At 39.4% G+C, this 18,934-nt stretch overlaps 1 protein-coding gene across 4 annotated transcripts in view; it reads right to left on the reverse strand.

Annotated features, from left to right (window-relative positions):
* The window catches only part of Zfyve9 (zinc finger FYVE-type containing 9), a 153,584-nt gene that overhangs the window by 79,486 nt on the left and 55,164 nt on the right, over positions 1-18,934 (reverse strand). For all 4 annotated transcript variants that reach the window (XM_028888696.2, XM_028888722.2, XM_028888688.2 and 1 more), the window contains 2 exons: positions 15,546-15,651; positions 9,444-11,527 (listed from right to left, as the gene is read on the reverse strand). In XM_028888696.2, coding sequence (XP_028744529.1) covers positions 9,444-11,527; positions 15,546-15,615 — 2,154 coding nt within the window. In that variant the 5' untranslated portion in view covers positions 15,616-15,651. The remainder of the gene's footprint in view (positions 1-9,443; positions 11,528-15,545; positions 15,652-18,934) is intronic.

Here is an 18,934-nt window from a genome sequence, read left to right on the forward strand (position 1 = left end):
CAGCCTGATCTACACAGTGAGTTCCAGGACAGCCAGGGCTACATGGTAAGATTGTGTGTTAAAAAGGGAAGGGGAGGTGGGTAGGCATGGTGATGCAGGCCTGTAATCCCAGTGCCAGGGAGGATCCCTAGGGCTTCTGGCTAGATACTTTTATCAAACTGGTAGGCTCTGGGGTTAGCAAGACACAGTGTCTCAAAAAAATAATGTGGAAAGCAACTGGAAAAGACACTCAAGGTAGACCTCTGCCTCCATAAGCATCTACCTAACTCCTGACATGTATAGACACACACATAAGAAATGCACACACACAAATGTTCTTCATTTTATCTCAAAATATATAGTTTAGTTTCAATTTTTAATTTAGACAATTATTTGTGATGATAATGACTATTTTTTTTTTTTTTGCTTTGAGAGTGGTCTTGTATAACTCAAGATGGTCCAGAATTCATGATATAAAGATGATCTTGAGCTTTTAATTTTCCTGCCTCTGCCTTCACTTCTCTTGGCGATGGTTACACCACCTTGCCTTGTTTATGTAGTGCTAAAGATCAAAGCCAGGGTTCTATGTTAGCAGACATCATCAAATGAGCTACACCCAGAGCCAGATATTTAACACCTTTGCAGTACTTTTTCACAAAATATAGTATAATGTAAACATGTTGTTCTATAGTTCTTTAATATAGTTTACAATTTAAATGTATTATTATTATTGTGTATGTATGTGAATGTAGGCAAGCATGTGGAAGTAGAGGACAATTTTTATGGGTCTGTTTTCTCCTTCTACCATGGGTTCTAGACATTGAATTTGGGCTGTCATGCTTTTGCAGGGCAAATGCTCCTACCCAGTGAGGTATCTCACCCGCCCTTCAATATACTTTATTACAAAATATTAATTCAAATTAAATACATATAGTCAGTCTTCTGCCTCTGCTGTTGCCATGGTACCTGTGAAAAAGCTTGTGGCAGTCAGGTGGTGATGGACTACACCTTTAATCCCAACACTTGGGAGGCAGAGGCAGGCAGATCTCTGTGAGTTCCAGGATAACCTGGGCTACATACAGAGATTCTGTCTCAAAATAACAACAGGAATTAGATAGATAGATAGATAGATAGATAGATAGATAGATAGATAGATATAGAGATAGATACAGATATAGATTTAGCAGACAGATAAAATATTTTGGCGATGATGAATAATTTACATGACTGGTTAAAAAAGAAAGTTGTAAATTACATGACTTCAAGATTAACCAGGATGAAGAGGAGGAAGAAAGGTTTAAAACACACTGATGGCCAGGTGGTGCTGGTGCATGCCTTTAATTCCAGCACTCAGGAGGAAGAGGCTATTATTCAGAGAAACCCTGTCTCAAAAAACCAAACCAACCAACCAACCAAAACCCACATTAATGTTGTATATAAGTTCATAAATAAAATTTAGGAACAATAAGTGCACAAAATAAAAAACTGGCTGTTTTCCATTTTAGACACATACAGAAGATATGACAATGTATAGCTATATTTATAAATGCTCAATCTTTCAAGTATCTATAAATTCAAATGTCTGAGAAGGAAACCTGTCTAGAATCATATTAAACATTAATCCAGATCATGTTTCAATATGCCACTTTGATATTATATGTGTCACTAAGCTATTTTTTAATATAAGTGATGAGATTATGAATGCCTTAAATGAACCCTGGTGAAGAAGCTAGTATGACAAATTAATCAGAAATGGAAACGTATTGCAAAATAAAACCTAAAGTATAGCCCTCTTAACTGACACCTTGAAAAATAGCATTTCTGTTACCTGGATGACTTCCAGAAAATACACTCAACTCAAACCATTTAGTGGCTATTCTTCCCACAGAGTGACCTCAGCTAATCTGTAAGCTCTGTGGCCACCATACAGGATAAATGAGTGCTAGCACAAATTTCTGTTCCCTTTCCTTTTTTAAATTTATACATTTACTTAATCTTACTTTATGATGAGGAGAGGGCATGGGCATGCAGAGTGCAAGAGGGCAACTGTAGGGGTGTGTTCTCTCCACCATGAGAGTTTTGGGGATCAAACTCAGGTTATCAGGTTGGTGGCAGACACCTTCACCTGCTGAGCCTTCTCACCTGTCCTGACCACCTACCCCCAAAGCAGAGGTTCACACAGCTCTTTCAGAGCAGACAGCGAGTTTATAAAGAAAAAGCAACAGGTTGGGCGGTGGTGGCGCATGCCTTTAATCCCAGCACTTGGGAGGCAGAGGCAGGCGGATCTCTGTGAGTTCGAGGCCAGCCTGGGCTACCAAGTGAGTTCCAGGAAAGGCACAAAGCTACATAGAGAAACCCTGTCTCGAAAAAAAAAAAAAAAAAAAAAGAAAAGAAAAGAAAAGAAAAAGCAACAGAAGGCCCAGAGCCCTTCATATGCAACCTAGTGCGACCTCACCGCAGCTCTCTGTTCTGTCTAGTCAGGCTACCAATAAATGCACTAAAAATCCATTTATTGAGTTATACTTTACATTTTAAAAATTATTTTATGTGTATGGGTATTTTGCTTGCATGTATGGTTGTGTAACATGTATATTCCTGGTGCTGAAGAGGCCAGAAGAGGGCACTGGATCCCTTGGAACTAGAATTACCGATGGTGTGAGCTGCTATATGGGTGCTGGGAATCAAAACCTGGTCCTCTACGAGAACAGCCAGTGCTCTTAACCACTGAGCAGTCTCTCCAGCCCTGAGTTATACCTTCTAAAAATCAATCAGAGCAGAAAAAAAGTGAGCACACTGAAGTGAAGGGCCAGATGTAATTGTCGTTAAATTGCTCTTCTTTCAATGATTTGGTGTCTTGGATAGTTTATTGCCAACTTGACAATAAGCTGGAGTGATTTAAGAGGGAACCTCAGCTGGGCATGCTGGCACACACCTTTAATCCCAGCACTCAGGAGACAGAGACAGGTAGATTTCTGAGTTCAAGGCCAGCCAGGTCTATAGAGAAAGTTCCAGGACAGCCAGGGCTACACACAGAAACCCTGTTGTGAAAAACACACAAACAAAAAAGAATACTGAAGAAGAGGGAACCTCAACTGAGAAAATGTCTCCATAACATTTGCCTATAGGCAAACCTGTGGTACATTTTCTTGACTGATGATGAATGTGGGAGAGCCCAGCTCACTGGGTGGTGCATCCCTGGGCTGGGGGTCCATGGTGCTATAAGGAAGCAGGCAGAGCAAACCATGAGGAGTAAGCCAGTAACCAGGATTCTTCCATGGCCTCTGTGTGAGTTCCTGCCTCCAGGTTCCTGTCCTGCTTGAGTTCCTGTACTGACTTCTCTGGATGAGGGACTGTGATGTAGAAGTGTAAGTAAAAGAAACTCTTTCTTCCCCAAGTTGCTTATGGTCATGGTGTTTCATTTACAGCAACAGAAGTCCCAAGACACTTGGTATCCATACTGTGGTGTTTGAATGATAAATTTCCCCAATAGTCTTGGGCAGTTGAATGGTTGGTCCTCAGTTAATGGTCCTATTTGGGGAGGTTTAGGAGTTGTGGCCTTGCTGAAGGAAGTCTAGTCTCTGCTTCCTGTCTGTGGTTTGAGGTGTGTGCTCTCAGCTGTTGTTCCAGCCACCTGTCTGTCTCCTGTTGCCTCCACTCTGCCGTCACTGGCTCTTATCCCTCTGGAACCATAAGCCGAATAAATCTTTTCTTCTTTAAGTTGCCTTGGTCACAGCGTTTTATCACAGCAACAGAAAAGTGACTAAGACACTCTCTATTTTTTTCCTACTTTGTAATTCAAAAGAAGTAAAGTAAAATCTAAAATTCTGCTGCCTTTGCCAGCCTCTCCCATCACCTGATAACACCCATAATTTCCTGTCTTCTCTAAAAATAGAATACTCAAATTCCCAACCCTTAATCAAAAATTTCATTATCATGATCTCCTAGAACCAGCAATTTCCCAAGGAAATCTATATAGATTTGTAATGATGATGATGATTTTAATTTACAGGGGGCCATCTGGGAAAGGCAATCTTGGTATTCTTTCTATTCTGCAATTTATTGCTTATCAAAGAGGAGAAGTAGGGGTTAGTTGTTATATAGAACAATGATCTAAATTTAAAATTTGTTAAGTATAAAGCATATTTGTTAAGCATTTGAGAGTGTGTGACTGCTCTTCCAAGCAACTATAAAGGCAAACGTGGAACCTATATGTCAACCTCTGGATTACAGAAATACAGAAACAAACTGCTAGCTGTTGTGGTTTAAATGTTCCCCCCAGGAGCATGCGCTGAATGTCTGTCCCCAGATGATAGCACAGTTTTGAGAGGCGGCAGAAACTTGAGTAGACAGAGCCTAGCTGGAGGAAGTACATCACTGGGAAAGCCTTGAACACGACACCTGTCCCTCTGGCCTTCAAGTTCTGCTTCCCATCTGCCATGACATCAAGAGCCTTCTCCACATGCTCCTGCCACCGTGATGCTCAACCTTGCCTCAGGCTCAAAGTAACAGAGCCAGCCAACATGGCTGAAGCCCTCTGAAATCATGAACCAAAGTAAATCCTTCCTCCTTTAAACTGTTTCTCTCAAATACTTGGTCACTTAACCAAGATGAAGATCATAATAATTATCTACTTAGAAAAAGCTGATGTAAGTCCCACACTGTACTGAGTAACTTCTCACAATTTTCTACTAACTCATTCTATATTCTATATTTTTAATCCTGACCCATTCTTCTGATAAATTTATTTTACTTTACTACTGTTCCTTCTTCCAGACAATGCTTTTTCTTATATAATTTATCATTTTACCCCATAAACTATATACACTGTGTGTATCTCTGTGCGTTTTGTGTGTTGCACTCATGTGAGTATGCAAGTATGCACACAGTGGCCCAAAGGAAGGCTTCTGGTGTCTTCTTTTATCAATCTCTACTTTATTGCCTAGAGATAGGGCCTCTTAAAGTGGAAGCTTGCCATTTTGGCTAGGCTGGCTTCCCAGGAAGCTCTCAGAACCTACTTGTCCCTACCTCCCCAACACTAGGTAACAGGCATGAGCAGCCATGCATGGTCATGATGTGGTTGCTGGGGATTTGAATGCTGTTCTCATGCTTATAAAGTAAGCACTGCTACCCACTGAACCACTTGCCCAGCCCAAATGTCTGCCTTCCTCTATCTCCTTAAGTTGCCACTTTAGTTTAGGACTTTCATGATTCACTCTGCTATTCATGTAGAAGTTAACGTCTCTCTCTTCAATGTCCCTAAAGTCCTTTCTTCACATTGCTGCTATGAATGAGGGCACATGCCTAGGGAAGAAGAAGGAAAGAAGGAAAGAAGGAAAGAAAGAAAGAGAGAGAGAGAGAGAGAGAGAGAGAGAGAGAGAGAGAAGAGAAAGAAAGAAAGAAAGAAAGAAAGAAAGAAAGAAAGAAAGAAAGAAAGAAAGAAAGAAAGAAAGAAAGAAAGAAAGAAAGAAGACTAGCTTTGATGATCAGCAGGGCACTCATAAGCTGTGTACTCTTGGGCATCTTCTTTGACGTTTCTGAACTTCAGATTTTTGGCCCATCAATATGGAAAATTAATATCCACTCTCCAAGATTCTATGAGACTGAATGTGAATAAACATGAATAAAGCACATATTACCTGAACAGTCTGACTATTCAGTTCAGTGATTTCACAACTTCTGTGTTTTGTTTTGTTTTGTTTACATAGGGTCTCACTATGTAGCTCTGGCTGGCCTTGAACTCACTAAGTAGACCAGACTGGCCTGAAATTCAAAGACATGCCTGCCTCTGCCTCCTGAATGTTGGGATTAAAAGAATGTGTCACTATGCTTGGGCACAATTTAGTTTTCTGATCCTTAGAAAACACCAGGAAATCTAGAATGATATTCTCTCCCTCACTCACTGAAAGAGAACCCTTGATTATTAATTCTGAGATAACCATTTCCAATGTATGACGTTCTAAATCCCTAGCACCTAATATAGACTCTTTCTAGTTATAAAAATTACATGTTTAATATACACTTGTCTGAAAAAATAACTTTGTAATATATGGAACTAGAGAAACAACTGGGGATATTTAATTTCTATTGGAATGGAACAAATAAAGTTGCATTATTGATAGATAAAATTATTTTTACATCATATTGCTTAGGGTATTTTTCTAGCTGCCTTCCCAGGATAATCTGACTAATATGTAGAAAAACTATATTGATGTTTACAAGGTATAAATCCTTTTCTTCTAAGAAGTGCATGAATTTTGTCACCAATCATTGTAAGCATCTCAGAGGTAAAAGAACAGAAGGAAAAAAAATGGAATTGTGGATCAAGAATCCATATACCTCCATAAATTCTCCAAATTACACTAAGGAAAAATTCCATCTACTCTCTCAATTTACGTTTTTGTCACAATTTTCTTTATGAGTCCACCTATAGTCCCAGTTTACTACTCAAACCAAGACATGGTAGTCTATACCAAACTCTTCTTACTTGCATAACAAAAGACCACTTTTACTTTTCAGCAGGGTTTCATTAGTCAAGGCTGGCCTCACACTTGCTATGGAGCTGAAGATGACCTTGTATTCCTGACCCTCCTGTCTCTATGTTCCAAGCACTGAAATTACAGGTACGTGCCACTAAGAGCTGACAAAAACCATCCTACTCGCCGGGTGGTAGCACTCAAGAGGCAGAGCCAGGCAGATCTCTGTAAGTTCAAGGCCAGCCTGGTCTACAGAGTGACATCTAGGGCAGGCACCAAAATTACACAGAGCAGAGAAACCTTGTATTGAAAAATGAAAAAAACAAACAAACAAACAAACAAACAAACAAAAAAAAAAAAACAACCTCACCCAAACTAGGAATAGGAAACAGGTTTAGCTAGCAAATAGAATACAAAATACTCAGGCACTAGACACATTATTTTCTTTGAACTTTAACAGTAAGAGAACAAAATCCCAGTCTCAACTTGAACTTCTTTCTGCTCCCATCACTGTTTAATTACCATCTAATAATCCTTCCTGTTGTGTGTGTGTATTCGCTTGTATATGTGTGGATGGATATGTACGTGTGTGTACAGAGGCAAGGGATGATGTAGGATGTCTTCCCCACTCACTCACTTTATTCTTTAGAGACATTCTTTAGACACTTTATTCTTTATTCTTCTCACTGAGCCTGGAGCTCACAGACAAAGCTAGAATGACTGCCAGCAAGCCTCGGGAATCCTGTCCTGCCTCCCCGGCACTGAGATTACAGGCATGCTCTACCATGCCAGGCTTCTTTCTTTTCCTTTCCTTCTTCTTCCTTTGCTCCCCTCCTCCTGGTGCTGATGGCCTGACAGCAAGCGTTTTGCTTACTCGCTCACCTCCCCATCCCCAAGTAATTCTTCCTAACAGCCCATCAGGATCTAGTCTCCCTTCTTATCTGTTAACAAAATTCTATTTTTGTTCAGGCTACACTGTGCTAAGACCCTAAATAAATTATGATTGAGTCACTCGTGGCTTAATCCAGTAACCTGTGGCCTAGAACTAGTCAATGAATTGACAGAAGGCGCTAGGATTTTCTCTCCAGTGAGAAACTAGCAAGAAGTCTTGTTTGACCCTCAGTCTGTTTCTTTTCCCTTAGGAAGTCATCCAGTTGGACTTGATGGAGCTCAGCTCCTAACAGGAGACCACAAGAAGATCAAGGGATCTTCCATATTCCCAACTTTGCAGGAGATAAACTGTGTCTTACAGCTTTTATGTGAAATAAAAGTTCTATATGTCTAAATCACCGAGGCTCAGATGCTCTTTTTTTCTTTTTTTAATAATTTACTAACTTTTTTTATGTGCATTAGTGTGAGGGTGTCAGATGCCCTGGAACTGGAGTTACAGATAGTTGTGAGCTGCCATGTGGGTGCTGGGAATTGAACCCGGGTCCTCTAGAAGAGCAGCCAGTGCTCTTAACCCCTGAGCCATCTCTCCAGCCCCGCTCTTTTTTTTTTTTTATGTTAAAAGCATATGAGCAGATAAATCAGATGAGAAAAGAGGCAGAGATAAATTATCAAGACTTACTGTTACTCCTGTAATTTATGATCTTCACAACAGCCTAATGAAAACTATTTAACTTTGTTATAGATTACAAAACTAAGCATTAGTAAAATTACATAAGTAATAGAAACAAAGCTAAAATTTGAATCTAGATCTCACATCAATTTTTACATTCTTTAAAAATATAAAATCCTCTTTTCTCTATATTTACAACTCTTATTAAAAAACAAATTGTGGAGGCTGGGGGATACTGGTTAAGAATGCTTGTTGCTCTTCCAGAAGACCAAGTTCAGTTGCCAGCACCCACATCAGGCAGCTCACAAACACTTGTAACTCCGTTTCTAGGGAATCCAGTCTCCTCTTCTAGCCTCCATGGCCCATATGCAGGTGTACATTCATGGTATACAAACATGCATACCCAGAAATAAAAATAAATATAAAAAAAAAACCCCAAATTGTGTTATTAACAGAATTTGGAAAGAGCTAAAGAATATTAGTTATTCTTACATCCTTAATAAGATATAAAGCCTTCAAATATTTGCATTAAAGTCATGAGGGAAAATATGTGTAGGTATTTATATAAACCCTCAGAACATTTAGGACATCAAAAAAACTCTATGCAGAAACAAGTATAAGACTGGGCTTGAAAGATGGCTCAGCAATTAAGAGCACTCACTGATCTTACAGAGGACATGGGTTCAATTCCCAGCACCCACATGGTGGCTCACAATCACTCATAACTCCAGTTCCAGGGAATCTAATGCCTTCTTCTGAACTCTATGGGCACCAGGCACAATGAGGTACACACACATGCAGAGAAAAAACACTCATTAAAAATAACCGTATCTGCCGGGTGGTGGTGGCGCATGCCTTTAATCCAAGCATTTGGAAGAGGTGGAGGCAGGTGGATCTCTGTGAGTTTGAGGCCAGCCTGGTCTATAAAGCAAGATCCAGAACAGCCAGAACTGTTACACAGAGAAACACTGTCTCAAAAAAATAAAAATAAAAAAAGAGTATAGGATAGATTCGATAGATTCTCAATGTAAGTTAAATTTTTAAGTATTAAAAAATATAAAGACAACCACTGACTACAGTGATAAAAAAAAGTGAATCACAAATATGTCCTAAGCTGAAAGAACAACTTCCTTATTTCAAACGATCCCATTAACCAAGTATCTATCAATGTAGAAACCACAAAGAAACACTTCCTTAATTCCCAATTCGCTTTTCTTCACAGAAAACTGAGACAGCATACTTTCCAGCAACAATCAAACAAAACCAAAAAATACAAAACACAATAAGCAAGCTCATGTTTTATATAGAAACTCACTAGAACTGGGCTTTCAAAGGCTATTTATAATGTCATCTCAACTAGAATTAAATTCACTTAATCCTGCTTTAGTTTCTGGTCCTGCCAAGTTCCCGAGAGACTACATGCAGCTTACCTTCCCACAGGCTCTGCAATGATGCCTCCTTTTGGTGAACGTAAACCGAGCTTCACACTTCATGCAGTTTGGAGCCTGGGAATCTGGTACCCAAACTGGTGCCACCTCACCCAAGGTGGTAAATGGCTTTCTTGCAGAAATTCCCAATTGACCAGCTCTGAGATCATTATCTGGACTGTCTGGAGCTAACGCAAGGCATGGTCTACTGGAGATCTCAGCCTCATAACTTTCTGAATGTTCCCCATTTGTATCAGTCACAGAGATGTTTCCCAGAGATGCACTGCATGCATTGATTGCTGCATTTCCCCCCAGTTTTGTTTTCCCAAGAATATCATTTTTGTTTTTAGTATTACTTCCACTGTTTGAGGGAAGGTCATTTTGTAAGTGGTCTGATAATGGCTTTGGAATCTGAAGTTTAAGATTAGAAGGTTGCTTGGGTCTGGCACCACCAAAAGGAACACTAATAGATTGCAGGTTTGCTATCTTGGGGGAAGACTGCCCGAGTACTGATGGGATCTGACTACAGAAATTATGTAAATAATTTTTCTTCATTATATTTCCAGTGCTATTTAAAAGCAGTCCACTGCCTTCTGCATTCTCATTTCCTCTCTGTTCATAAATATTTGAGTAGCATTCTGACTTGCTCTCCTCTATTTCTTTTTCTTCTGTTACTGAATCTTCTTTGGAAGGTAAAGTCTTTGGAACAAAAGAAACAACTGGGCTCTGTATTCCATAGGAATCACAACCATTAGATAGAGAATTTGCTGCTGGTGCATCATTAACAGTGGAGAAATCACATCCTTCACTTTCAGTCATGCAAGTTCCTTTGAAATCTAGATCTGAATCTGCCGTTCCGATACACTCTCCTCCGCTGTTAGTGTCCTCAGGCTGGCTGATCTGTGAAACCACTTGATTTTCTTCATTTGCTTGGCTATCATTCGTCTCATTGAGCTTCATTAATTTCCAATCAGTCACCTGTGAGTCAGAGACACCTTCTGTCACATTAAGAAGTTCTGTGGTGCCAATTCTTTCTCCACGGTCATTACCATCATCTTCATCAGCTCCAGCTTCCCTGGACACAAGGCAATCGGAAGACTGTTCACAACTGTCCTTTCCACACACTGCAGATGTGTCTGGCTTGAGATACAAAGACAAACCAGACGGGAGGGAGTCTCCAGCTGTCCTCTCCTCTGCGGGCTCTTTTTCCGTCATGACCTCCTCGCTTTCGTGGGAAAAGGAGTTTGGGCTCCCTAGATCTGTCCTAGAAGAATTGTTTTTGCCAGCAAGGTCTTCATCTGCCGTATAATTCTCTTGTTTTTTATCGGCAGACCCTCCACCCATTTCCTGGGATGAATTAATTGTTAAGCTTGTGACTGCACATGTGGAAAGGTCTCTGCCTACACTTTCATCATCCTTTAATTGGGAAGGTGAAGAGACACTGGTTGCACTGTTAGATGAAGCAGCACAGAGATGATTAACAGAAGCCCCCTCTGGTTTTGGTTTAGTCAAAGCATCCATTTGTTTCTCTGAGTTTATACCTTTTTCAGTGGACCCATTCATACTAAAACTAAATTGATCAGTTTGTCTATTTTCATTATCCAGTGAACAGCTAAAAGAGTCCATGAGGGGTTGACTATTATAATTATTACAATCCTGCAAATCACTTTGCAATGTCCTTTTATCACAGTTATGCATGACAGCTACAACAAGAACATTCTTCTCGTCTGGCAGACAAGTGAGGCTTCCACATTTCTCCTCTCCCACTTCAACAGCACTAAATTCATCATCCCGATTATAGCTTCTCTTAATTAGCTGGTCTTCTGCCACAGCATTTTCATCAATCCACATTGTGTCAATCTCTGGATTTAAATGACAGTCTTGTCCGTTAGCACAGGGATCTTCTCCCTCTCTTGTAAGGGGAGCTGAGCTAACCAGAGAGAAGACTTTCAGCTGTGGTACTACCTCATTAGAAACTCCAGGTTCGTTCCCACTGGTCAATGCAGGATTAAAAGACAGTGGGTGAGAAGAGGGATCTAGAATCTTATTCCACTTTGTATCCAATAAAGTAGGAGAAATTGTTTCATCTGAAAAAATAAGAAAAGTAATTACAGTAAGTTTGCTGGCAACAACAAAAAGCTACTTAGGACTATCTAACCAATGTTTCCAACTATACTCTGAAGATAAAATGTTCTCAGAATATGACAGAATCTAATCTTTAGCTAGACATAAAATACATTTAAGACAATGCCCTATAATTGCCTGTTAACAAATGGTAATGTCTAAGAACATTTCAAACAAAAGAGTTCTATGTCTATTTAATTTTGTTATTAGATTGAGATAAACAATAGCACAATTAAATTGACCTGTAGACCCAGGAGTGGGGAAGCGCTTTTGAACTGTCTGTGTACAAGACAAGGCACAGATAATGGAAGTGAAGACTGATGATTGAATGAATATTTTTCTGTGAAGTCTAAATGCTCTCTTCTAATCTACAATATGATTGGAGTGTGGGTTACATCCATATCTCCATCTGCTAAACTGTAAAGTCAACCTTTTAGTCCCACCTCTTGGGAGACTGAGGTGAGAGGGTACCTGAGTCAATTAGTTCAAGCCAACTGGGAAACAGTGAGACTCTGTCTTAAAATAGAACAAAAACAAACAAAACCCACTAGCCCTGTGTAGTTAAAATTTAGGCATTTGTCAGGCGGTGATGGCACAGCCTTTAATCCCAGCATTCAGGAGGCAGAAGCAGGTGGATCTCTGTGAGTTCGAGGCCAGCCTGGGCTACAGAGTGAGTTCCAGGAAAGGCACCAAAGCTACACAGAGAAACCCTGTCTCAAAAAAACAAAACAAAAACAAAAACAAAAAAAAATTGAGACATTTTAGTGAACATAGTTTTTAAATTTTTTTTTAATGGGCCTAGAGATTTAGCTCAGTTATGAGTGCCTACATGCACTAAGGCTGGTGAATATCCAGTCCTAGGGAGGGGAAGGCAGAAGCAGGAAGCTGGAGGATCACAAGTCCAAGGTCATCTCTAGCTATATCCTGGGTTTGAGGCTAACCTGGGCAATACAGAAGACCCTATTTAAAAAAGAAGTCTGGGGAAATGGCTGGTGGGCAATGGGGTGGCTGAGCAAGCATGAAGACCTGAGTTTGGATTCCCAGCAGTCACCTAAAAGACTACAGACACAATCAGGGTCATGGTGGCATACAGCTGTGACCTGCCATGGGGAGGAGAGAAAGCAGATCCCAAAGGATTACTGGTAAACCAATCTAGCTGAAAAGAGCAAACAGTGAGACATTTGTTTCAAAAAATAAGGTTAGAGACCACTGAGGAAGTGATACAATGTTGATCCCTGGCCTCCACAAGCATCCATACAGACACACACACACCAAAACACACACACACACACACACACACACACACACACACACACCAAAAAAAAAAAAACCCTCAAAAACATTACAAATGAAACAGAACAAAAATGACAGTGTATTAATCACTGCTGACCATGGGTTATAGTGCACTTAAGTTTATTAGACTATTCTCTTTAATTTGTTGTTTTGAGACAGAGTCCTGGAACTTTCTATGTAGCCCACGCTGGCCTCAAACTCACAGAGATCCACCTGCCTCTGCCTCCCAGGGCTGGGATTAAAGGCGTGCACTACTATGCCCAGTATAACTTGTATATATTTAAATTTTTCCCATTAAGTTTTTTTTTTAAAGTTTGCTACAGCATGTGAAATCCTGCCTGTAATAATGTTACTGATTAAATTTATATTTATTGCCGGGCATTGGTGGTGCACACCTTTAATCCCAGCACTCGGGAGGCAGAGCCAGGCAGATCTCTGTGAGTTCGAGGCCAGCCTGGGCTACCAAGTGAGCTCCAGGAAAGGCGCAAAGCTACACAGAGAAATCCTGTCTGGAAAAAAACAAAACAAAACAAAACAACAACAACAAAAAATTTATATTTATATTCTTAGCTGAGGACATTTGGGAAAATGGTATTTGGGAAAATAGATTTATCTATTAAATCAATTTCTAGTGTATCAATAAACATAATTTCATCTAACATTTGTTTCCTTTGTAACAGACCATAACTATATAGCTAAGTTATTCTCTCAAGTTACAGTGGTATTTTGTATCTCTAAATGAGAAAAGGAGACAAAAAAAGAATGCACTTAGGGCTTTTTCTTCTTTCTCCCTTCAGTAAATGATAACCATGGTGCTGAAATTATGCAGTTATAATTGTAACACTAATCTTCAATGCACTCATCGACCTTATTACATACAGTTTTTACTATACTGCAATGCAATAGCTTATTTACCTTCTCTTTCACCCACTGAATGATTTCTGAAGGCAGAAACCATTTCATTCCATCAATGCAAGGCCTACTTTGCATTGGGTCAAGTGGTAGTAGGTAATAAATACACAAAAGTAAACATAAATAAAAGCATTTGGTTTATATAGCATTAAGAGTAATACTCATGCCTCTACAAAGTATATAATCTAGTTGGGAAAATAAGACATAGATACAATATACATGAGTAGCTAATTAGTATATATATTCAAAAATTATTATGTAAGACTACAAAAGAAATTCTAGGATGAGGTAAATGAGCCTGAATTCACTTAAAAAAAGGAACTGGATGAGGTCTCAAGCGTTTCATCAACAGAAAAGGATTTGTAAGTAGGGAAACTAGGAAAAGCATAACACCAAATGTACGATTTAAGAGAACAACAAATACATCAATTTGGTCCAAGGAAATAACCAGCCTGGGAAACAGTGAAAAGAAGCAACCCAGGCAGATAGTGAAAGCCAAGGAACTTCCGATTGCTGCCGAGCAGTGGTGGTGCACGTCTTTAATCCCAGCAACTGGGAGGTAGAGGCAGGTGGACTTCTGAGTTTGAGGCACTCTTAAGTTTAAATTAAAATTTAGGCTAGCAAGAAATTTAATTTAAACTTAAATTAATTTAAAAATAAGTATTTCCAGAAATAAAAAAAAGATATTTCTTACAAGAATGTTCAATAATGTTATTGAAATAGGAATGATTGGGTTTTACCTATTATTTGGACATGTTAATTACCTAGTTTAGTACATCTGTGTGTGTGTGTGTGTGTGTGTGTGTGTGTGTGTGTGTGTGTGTGTGTGTGTTTCATCCTGTTGACAAGTCTCATGTAGCCTACACTGGCCTCGAATTTACTATCCAGCCAAGACTAGCCTTGAACCCCTAATGTCCTGCCAACAGCCATGCATCATACTTGCAGATTTTTGTGGGTGGGAGGAAGGGTACAGATTTTATCTATGTACCCCTAGCTGACCTGGAACTCACTATATGAATCAGGCTAACCTTGAATTTGTGATGATCCTTCTGCCTCTGGCTCCCAAGTACTAGGATTACAGGCCTGGCCATTTGTCATACATTTTCTCCTTAAATAAGGAAATAAAGTAACAGGAAATGAGAAACTAACTTCATAGAACTGTCATAAACATTAAGTTTAAAAAATGTAAGTACATGGTACATAATGCTAAGGAATGTTAATTCCCCCTTTAAAATTTATTTATATTATTGTCATTACATCATCAGACCTATTTTATTCTATTTTTTAAGATTTATTTCATTCTATTTTGTGTAGATGGGTGTTTGCCTGCATCTCTCTCTGTGCACCATTTGTGTGCCTAGTTCCTGTGGAGGCCAGAGGAGGGCATCAGATCTCGTGGGACTGGAGTTACAGACAGCTGTGAGCCACCACATGGGTGCTGGGAATTGAACCTGGGTCGTCTGTAAGAGCAGCCAGTGCTCTTAACTGCTGAGCCATCTTGATTTTTTTTTTAAGAACTTCACTTTTTTTTTTTTAAGATTTATTTATTTATTATGTATACAACATGTATGACTGCAGGCCAGAAGAGGGCGCCAGATCTCATTACAGATGGTTGTGAGCCACCATGTGGTTGCTGGGAATTGAACTCAGGACCTCTGGAAGAGCAGCCAGTGCTCTTAACCTCTGAGCTATCTCTCCAGTCCCAGAACTTCACATTCTTATTCTCACAGTCTCTATATCATAAATCCAAATAGATTTCCCAATGTAAATTCTCACCTTCATTTTGTTCAAATTCATCTAATACCTTGTCCAGGTTGTAAGCTTCTGCTTGGAAGTAATTCTCCATCAGTGAGCAAACACTGCCGAAGAGACTTGTCTAAACCTAAAAAGTAAACAAAAACAAAACAAAACAAAACAAAACAAAAACAACTGAGTTACACTTTGAATTATTAAAATATAATTTATAGATCTTAGGTATACAAGAACGAAATCTCCAACAAATCCATTTGGACAATGATAAACAACCTAAGATCCTCAAGTCTAGAAACCTATAAGCTAACAATTATCAAAATGCAGTCAACCTCTATATCTGTAAGTTCTATGTCTACAGATTAAACCGGTGATGGATGGAAAATATTCAGAAAAAACTGCATATGTTCCAAACGTGCACAAACATTTTTTTCTAGTCATTTTTCCATAAGTAAAACAGTTTAATAGCTATTTCTTTAACACTTTATCTTAGTAATGTAGCAATGATTTACAGTACACAGAATGGCCTGGACAAGTTATATAGAAATACTCCATGGATGCTGGGGCTTGCAATGGTCCTGGGGCCACTCCTCCAGAGATACTAAGGAACAAATGTAGAACTACTACAAACATAGAAGGTAGACTTACTTAATAGCTTATAATGCAAAAGATAAAAGTCCAGGTGTTGGGAAGGGATCATTTTGATTAGGATAAAGTAACATTTCTACTAGAAAAGGGAGTTCATAGCTTCTGTTAAATAGAAAATTAAGAGAAAATTCAAGTATTGGTAAGGGATATTAGTTTTCATTTTAATGATGACTGATGAATCTTTTTAAACCTCTCATTTTTAAATATAATTTTTAAACTTCCCTTACTATTACTTGACCTAAAAGCATATATACAAGATACCAATGATTTAACAGAATGCCAAGTAACACAATAGGAGGAGTTTTAAAAACTGCTACTGGCTATTCCTTTATTACTATTTAAGATTTTTTAGACAGAGTGTCAAAACCCACACTGGAGCCCAGGCTGACCCAGACTCCTGAGAACTGGGATTACAGTTATGAGCCACACCAGGCTTAATGATTATCCCTTTTTTGAGCAGATCAAATTTAGGTTTACTAGAGAAGAGTGGGGGGAAGCTCCAAAGGCAGGGAAGGGCTCCACGGGAAGAATACTCTTGATCATCCCTTTAAATTAACTCATCTTTTGTATGTATCTGTGTGTGCATGTGTATGAATACAGGTTCATATGAGTGTGCATGTTTATGTGGCAGGTGCAAGTGGAGGCCGAGGCCAACACAGGGTACCTTCTTCAATCACTTTTCCATCTTTTGTGTATGTAGGGGTGTGTGTGTGTGTGTGTGTGTGTACACTAAAGAGGTAGTACCTGCTAATTTATCATTTGGGATGAGTTTGTATTAAAATTGTTTGCTATTACTTAAATTTTTCTACTTAACATTGTTCACTACTGGCTAAATTGTAAGGTTTTTGGTGTTAGGATTAATAATTAAGGCCTGACTCTACTGCCTCACACACAGCAGAGGTACAGCAAACACCATTCTGTTAGTCTGATTATTTACTAGTCCTTTTATCCCACACTTTCTCTAGGGTGCTTTATCCCTGCCATCTCCAGGAAGTGTTTGAGGTCTCCAAGTCTTGGGATGATCCTGGTTTCATTTTCAAAGAAACAGCTGTGGTTTCCTGAAGATCTGGGGTTTGGCGGTCTTCTTACTGCGTACGTTAGGATTTATGTCAAGATTCTTGGCTTCCTTTCTTATAAAAATGCCCATTCTATGCAAAATAGGAGCTCACTAAATTCACATATATATTTCAGAGGAATATAACTACCTTGGATTTTTTTTTTTAAAGATTTATTTATTTATTATGCATACAGCATATATGACTGCAGGCCAGAAGAGGGCACCAGATCTCATTACAGGTGGTTGTGAGCCACCATGTGGTTGCTGGGAATTGAACTCAGGACCTCTGGAAGAGCAGTCAGTGCTCTTAACCTCTGAGCCATCTCTCCAGCCTTTTATTAATTTTTTGTTTGCTTTTTTTTTTTTTTTTTTTTTTTTTTTGGTTTTTCGAGACAGGGTTTCTCTGTGTAGCTTTGCGCCTTTCCTGGAACTCGCTTTGGAGACCAGGCTGGCCTCGAACTCACAGAGATCCACCTGCCTCTGCCTCCCGAGTGCTGGGATTAAAGGCGTGCACCACCACCACCCGGCTTGGATTTTTTAATATGAGGAATTTTTTTGTCTTTTTACCTCTAGAGTCTTTATTGACCAGCGCTTTTAGAATTTCTGCAGAATTCCAGCACTGAGGTCCCACTTGGAGCACCAACCTGATTGCTGCTTTTATGTCTCCTCCCTTGGCACACATTCATTTTGTGCCACAGTGAACATGTGGAAATCCAGGCATCACGTATTACTGGTCATCTACTAGGTACCAACCACTGTCCCGGTCCCTAGGTTATTTGTCACTATAACCTAGTGACCTAAATCCCTCTGACCTAAAGAAGCCCAAGGTCTCACCGCGGAGATAGATGAATGAGTTAACTTGAAACAGAAAATACTAACTGATATATGCACCAGGTGCTATGAAGCCGAAGAAGAGATGGATCCAAGTCAGAGTAAGGAGAGAGTGCATTATTCAGGGTAGAGTATACTGCTATATAGACTATTTCAAATATATTTCCAAGGTTAAAACAAGTTTTTTGTTTGTTTTGAGACAGGGTCTCATGTCTCCAGTCTGGCCTAAAACTCAAAATGTTGCCAAGGATGACTTTGAATTTCTGATCCTCCTGCCTCCATCTCCTAAGTGCTGGAATGATGGACATACACCGCCATGCCTGGTTTTATATAATGGTTGGGATGGAATTCAGGGCTTCGCACATCAAAGTCAAGCATTCTACCAACTGAGCTCTAAGTCTAGGCTCTTGGTAAATTTAGTTTTATAACAATTAAGGTCAAATCTTCCACATCTATAAGCAACTCAGTAGAATGCAGGTTCCTCCATCTTGTTCCTTGACCATAGATTAGGAAACTACTATACAAGATGCTTATCTTCAAGAAAAATATAGACCAACATCAGAAAATGATTTTAATCCCAGCACTCAGGAGGCAGAGGCAGGCAGATCTCCGTGAGTTCTACAGAGCAAGTTCCAGGATAGCCAGGCTATTAAACAGAAAATCCCTGTCTTGAAAAATGAAAAAAGTCAGCTGAGCTAAACAACGTGTTATCTTAGCTTGGACAAATAAACAGCTCAAGAATAGCATCTTCTTGGAGGTTTATGCCAAAACGAGCACTGACCTAGGGTCTAGTTCTTTAACCTACATCACCAGAATCGGGTGACAGCACATCTAGGCTGAGACAGCAATAAGGTGAAAGGTAAAAGCTGAATGGGCACAA

Source organism: Peromyscus leucopus, chromosome 2, assembly GCF_004664715.2.
Source record: "Peromyscus leucopus breed LL Stock chromosome 2, UCI_PerLeu_2.1, whole genome shotgun sequence".
Classification (NCBI taxonomy): Eukaryota; Metazoa; Chordata; class Mammalia; order Rodentia; family Cricetidae; genus Peromyscus; species Peromyscus leucopus.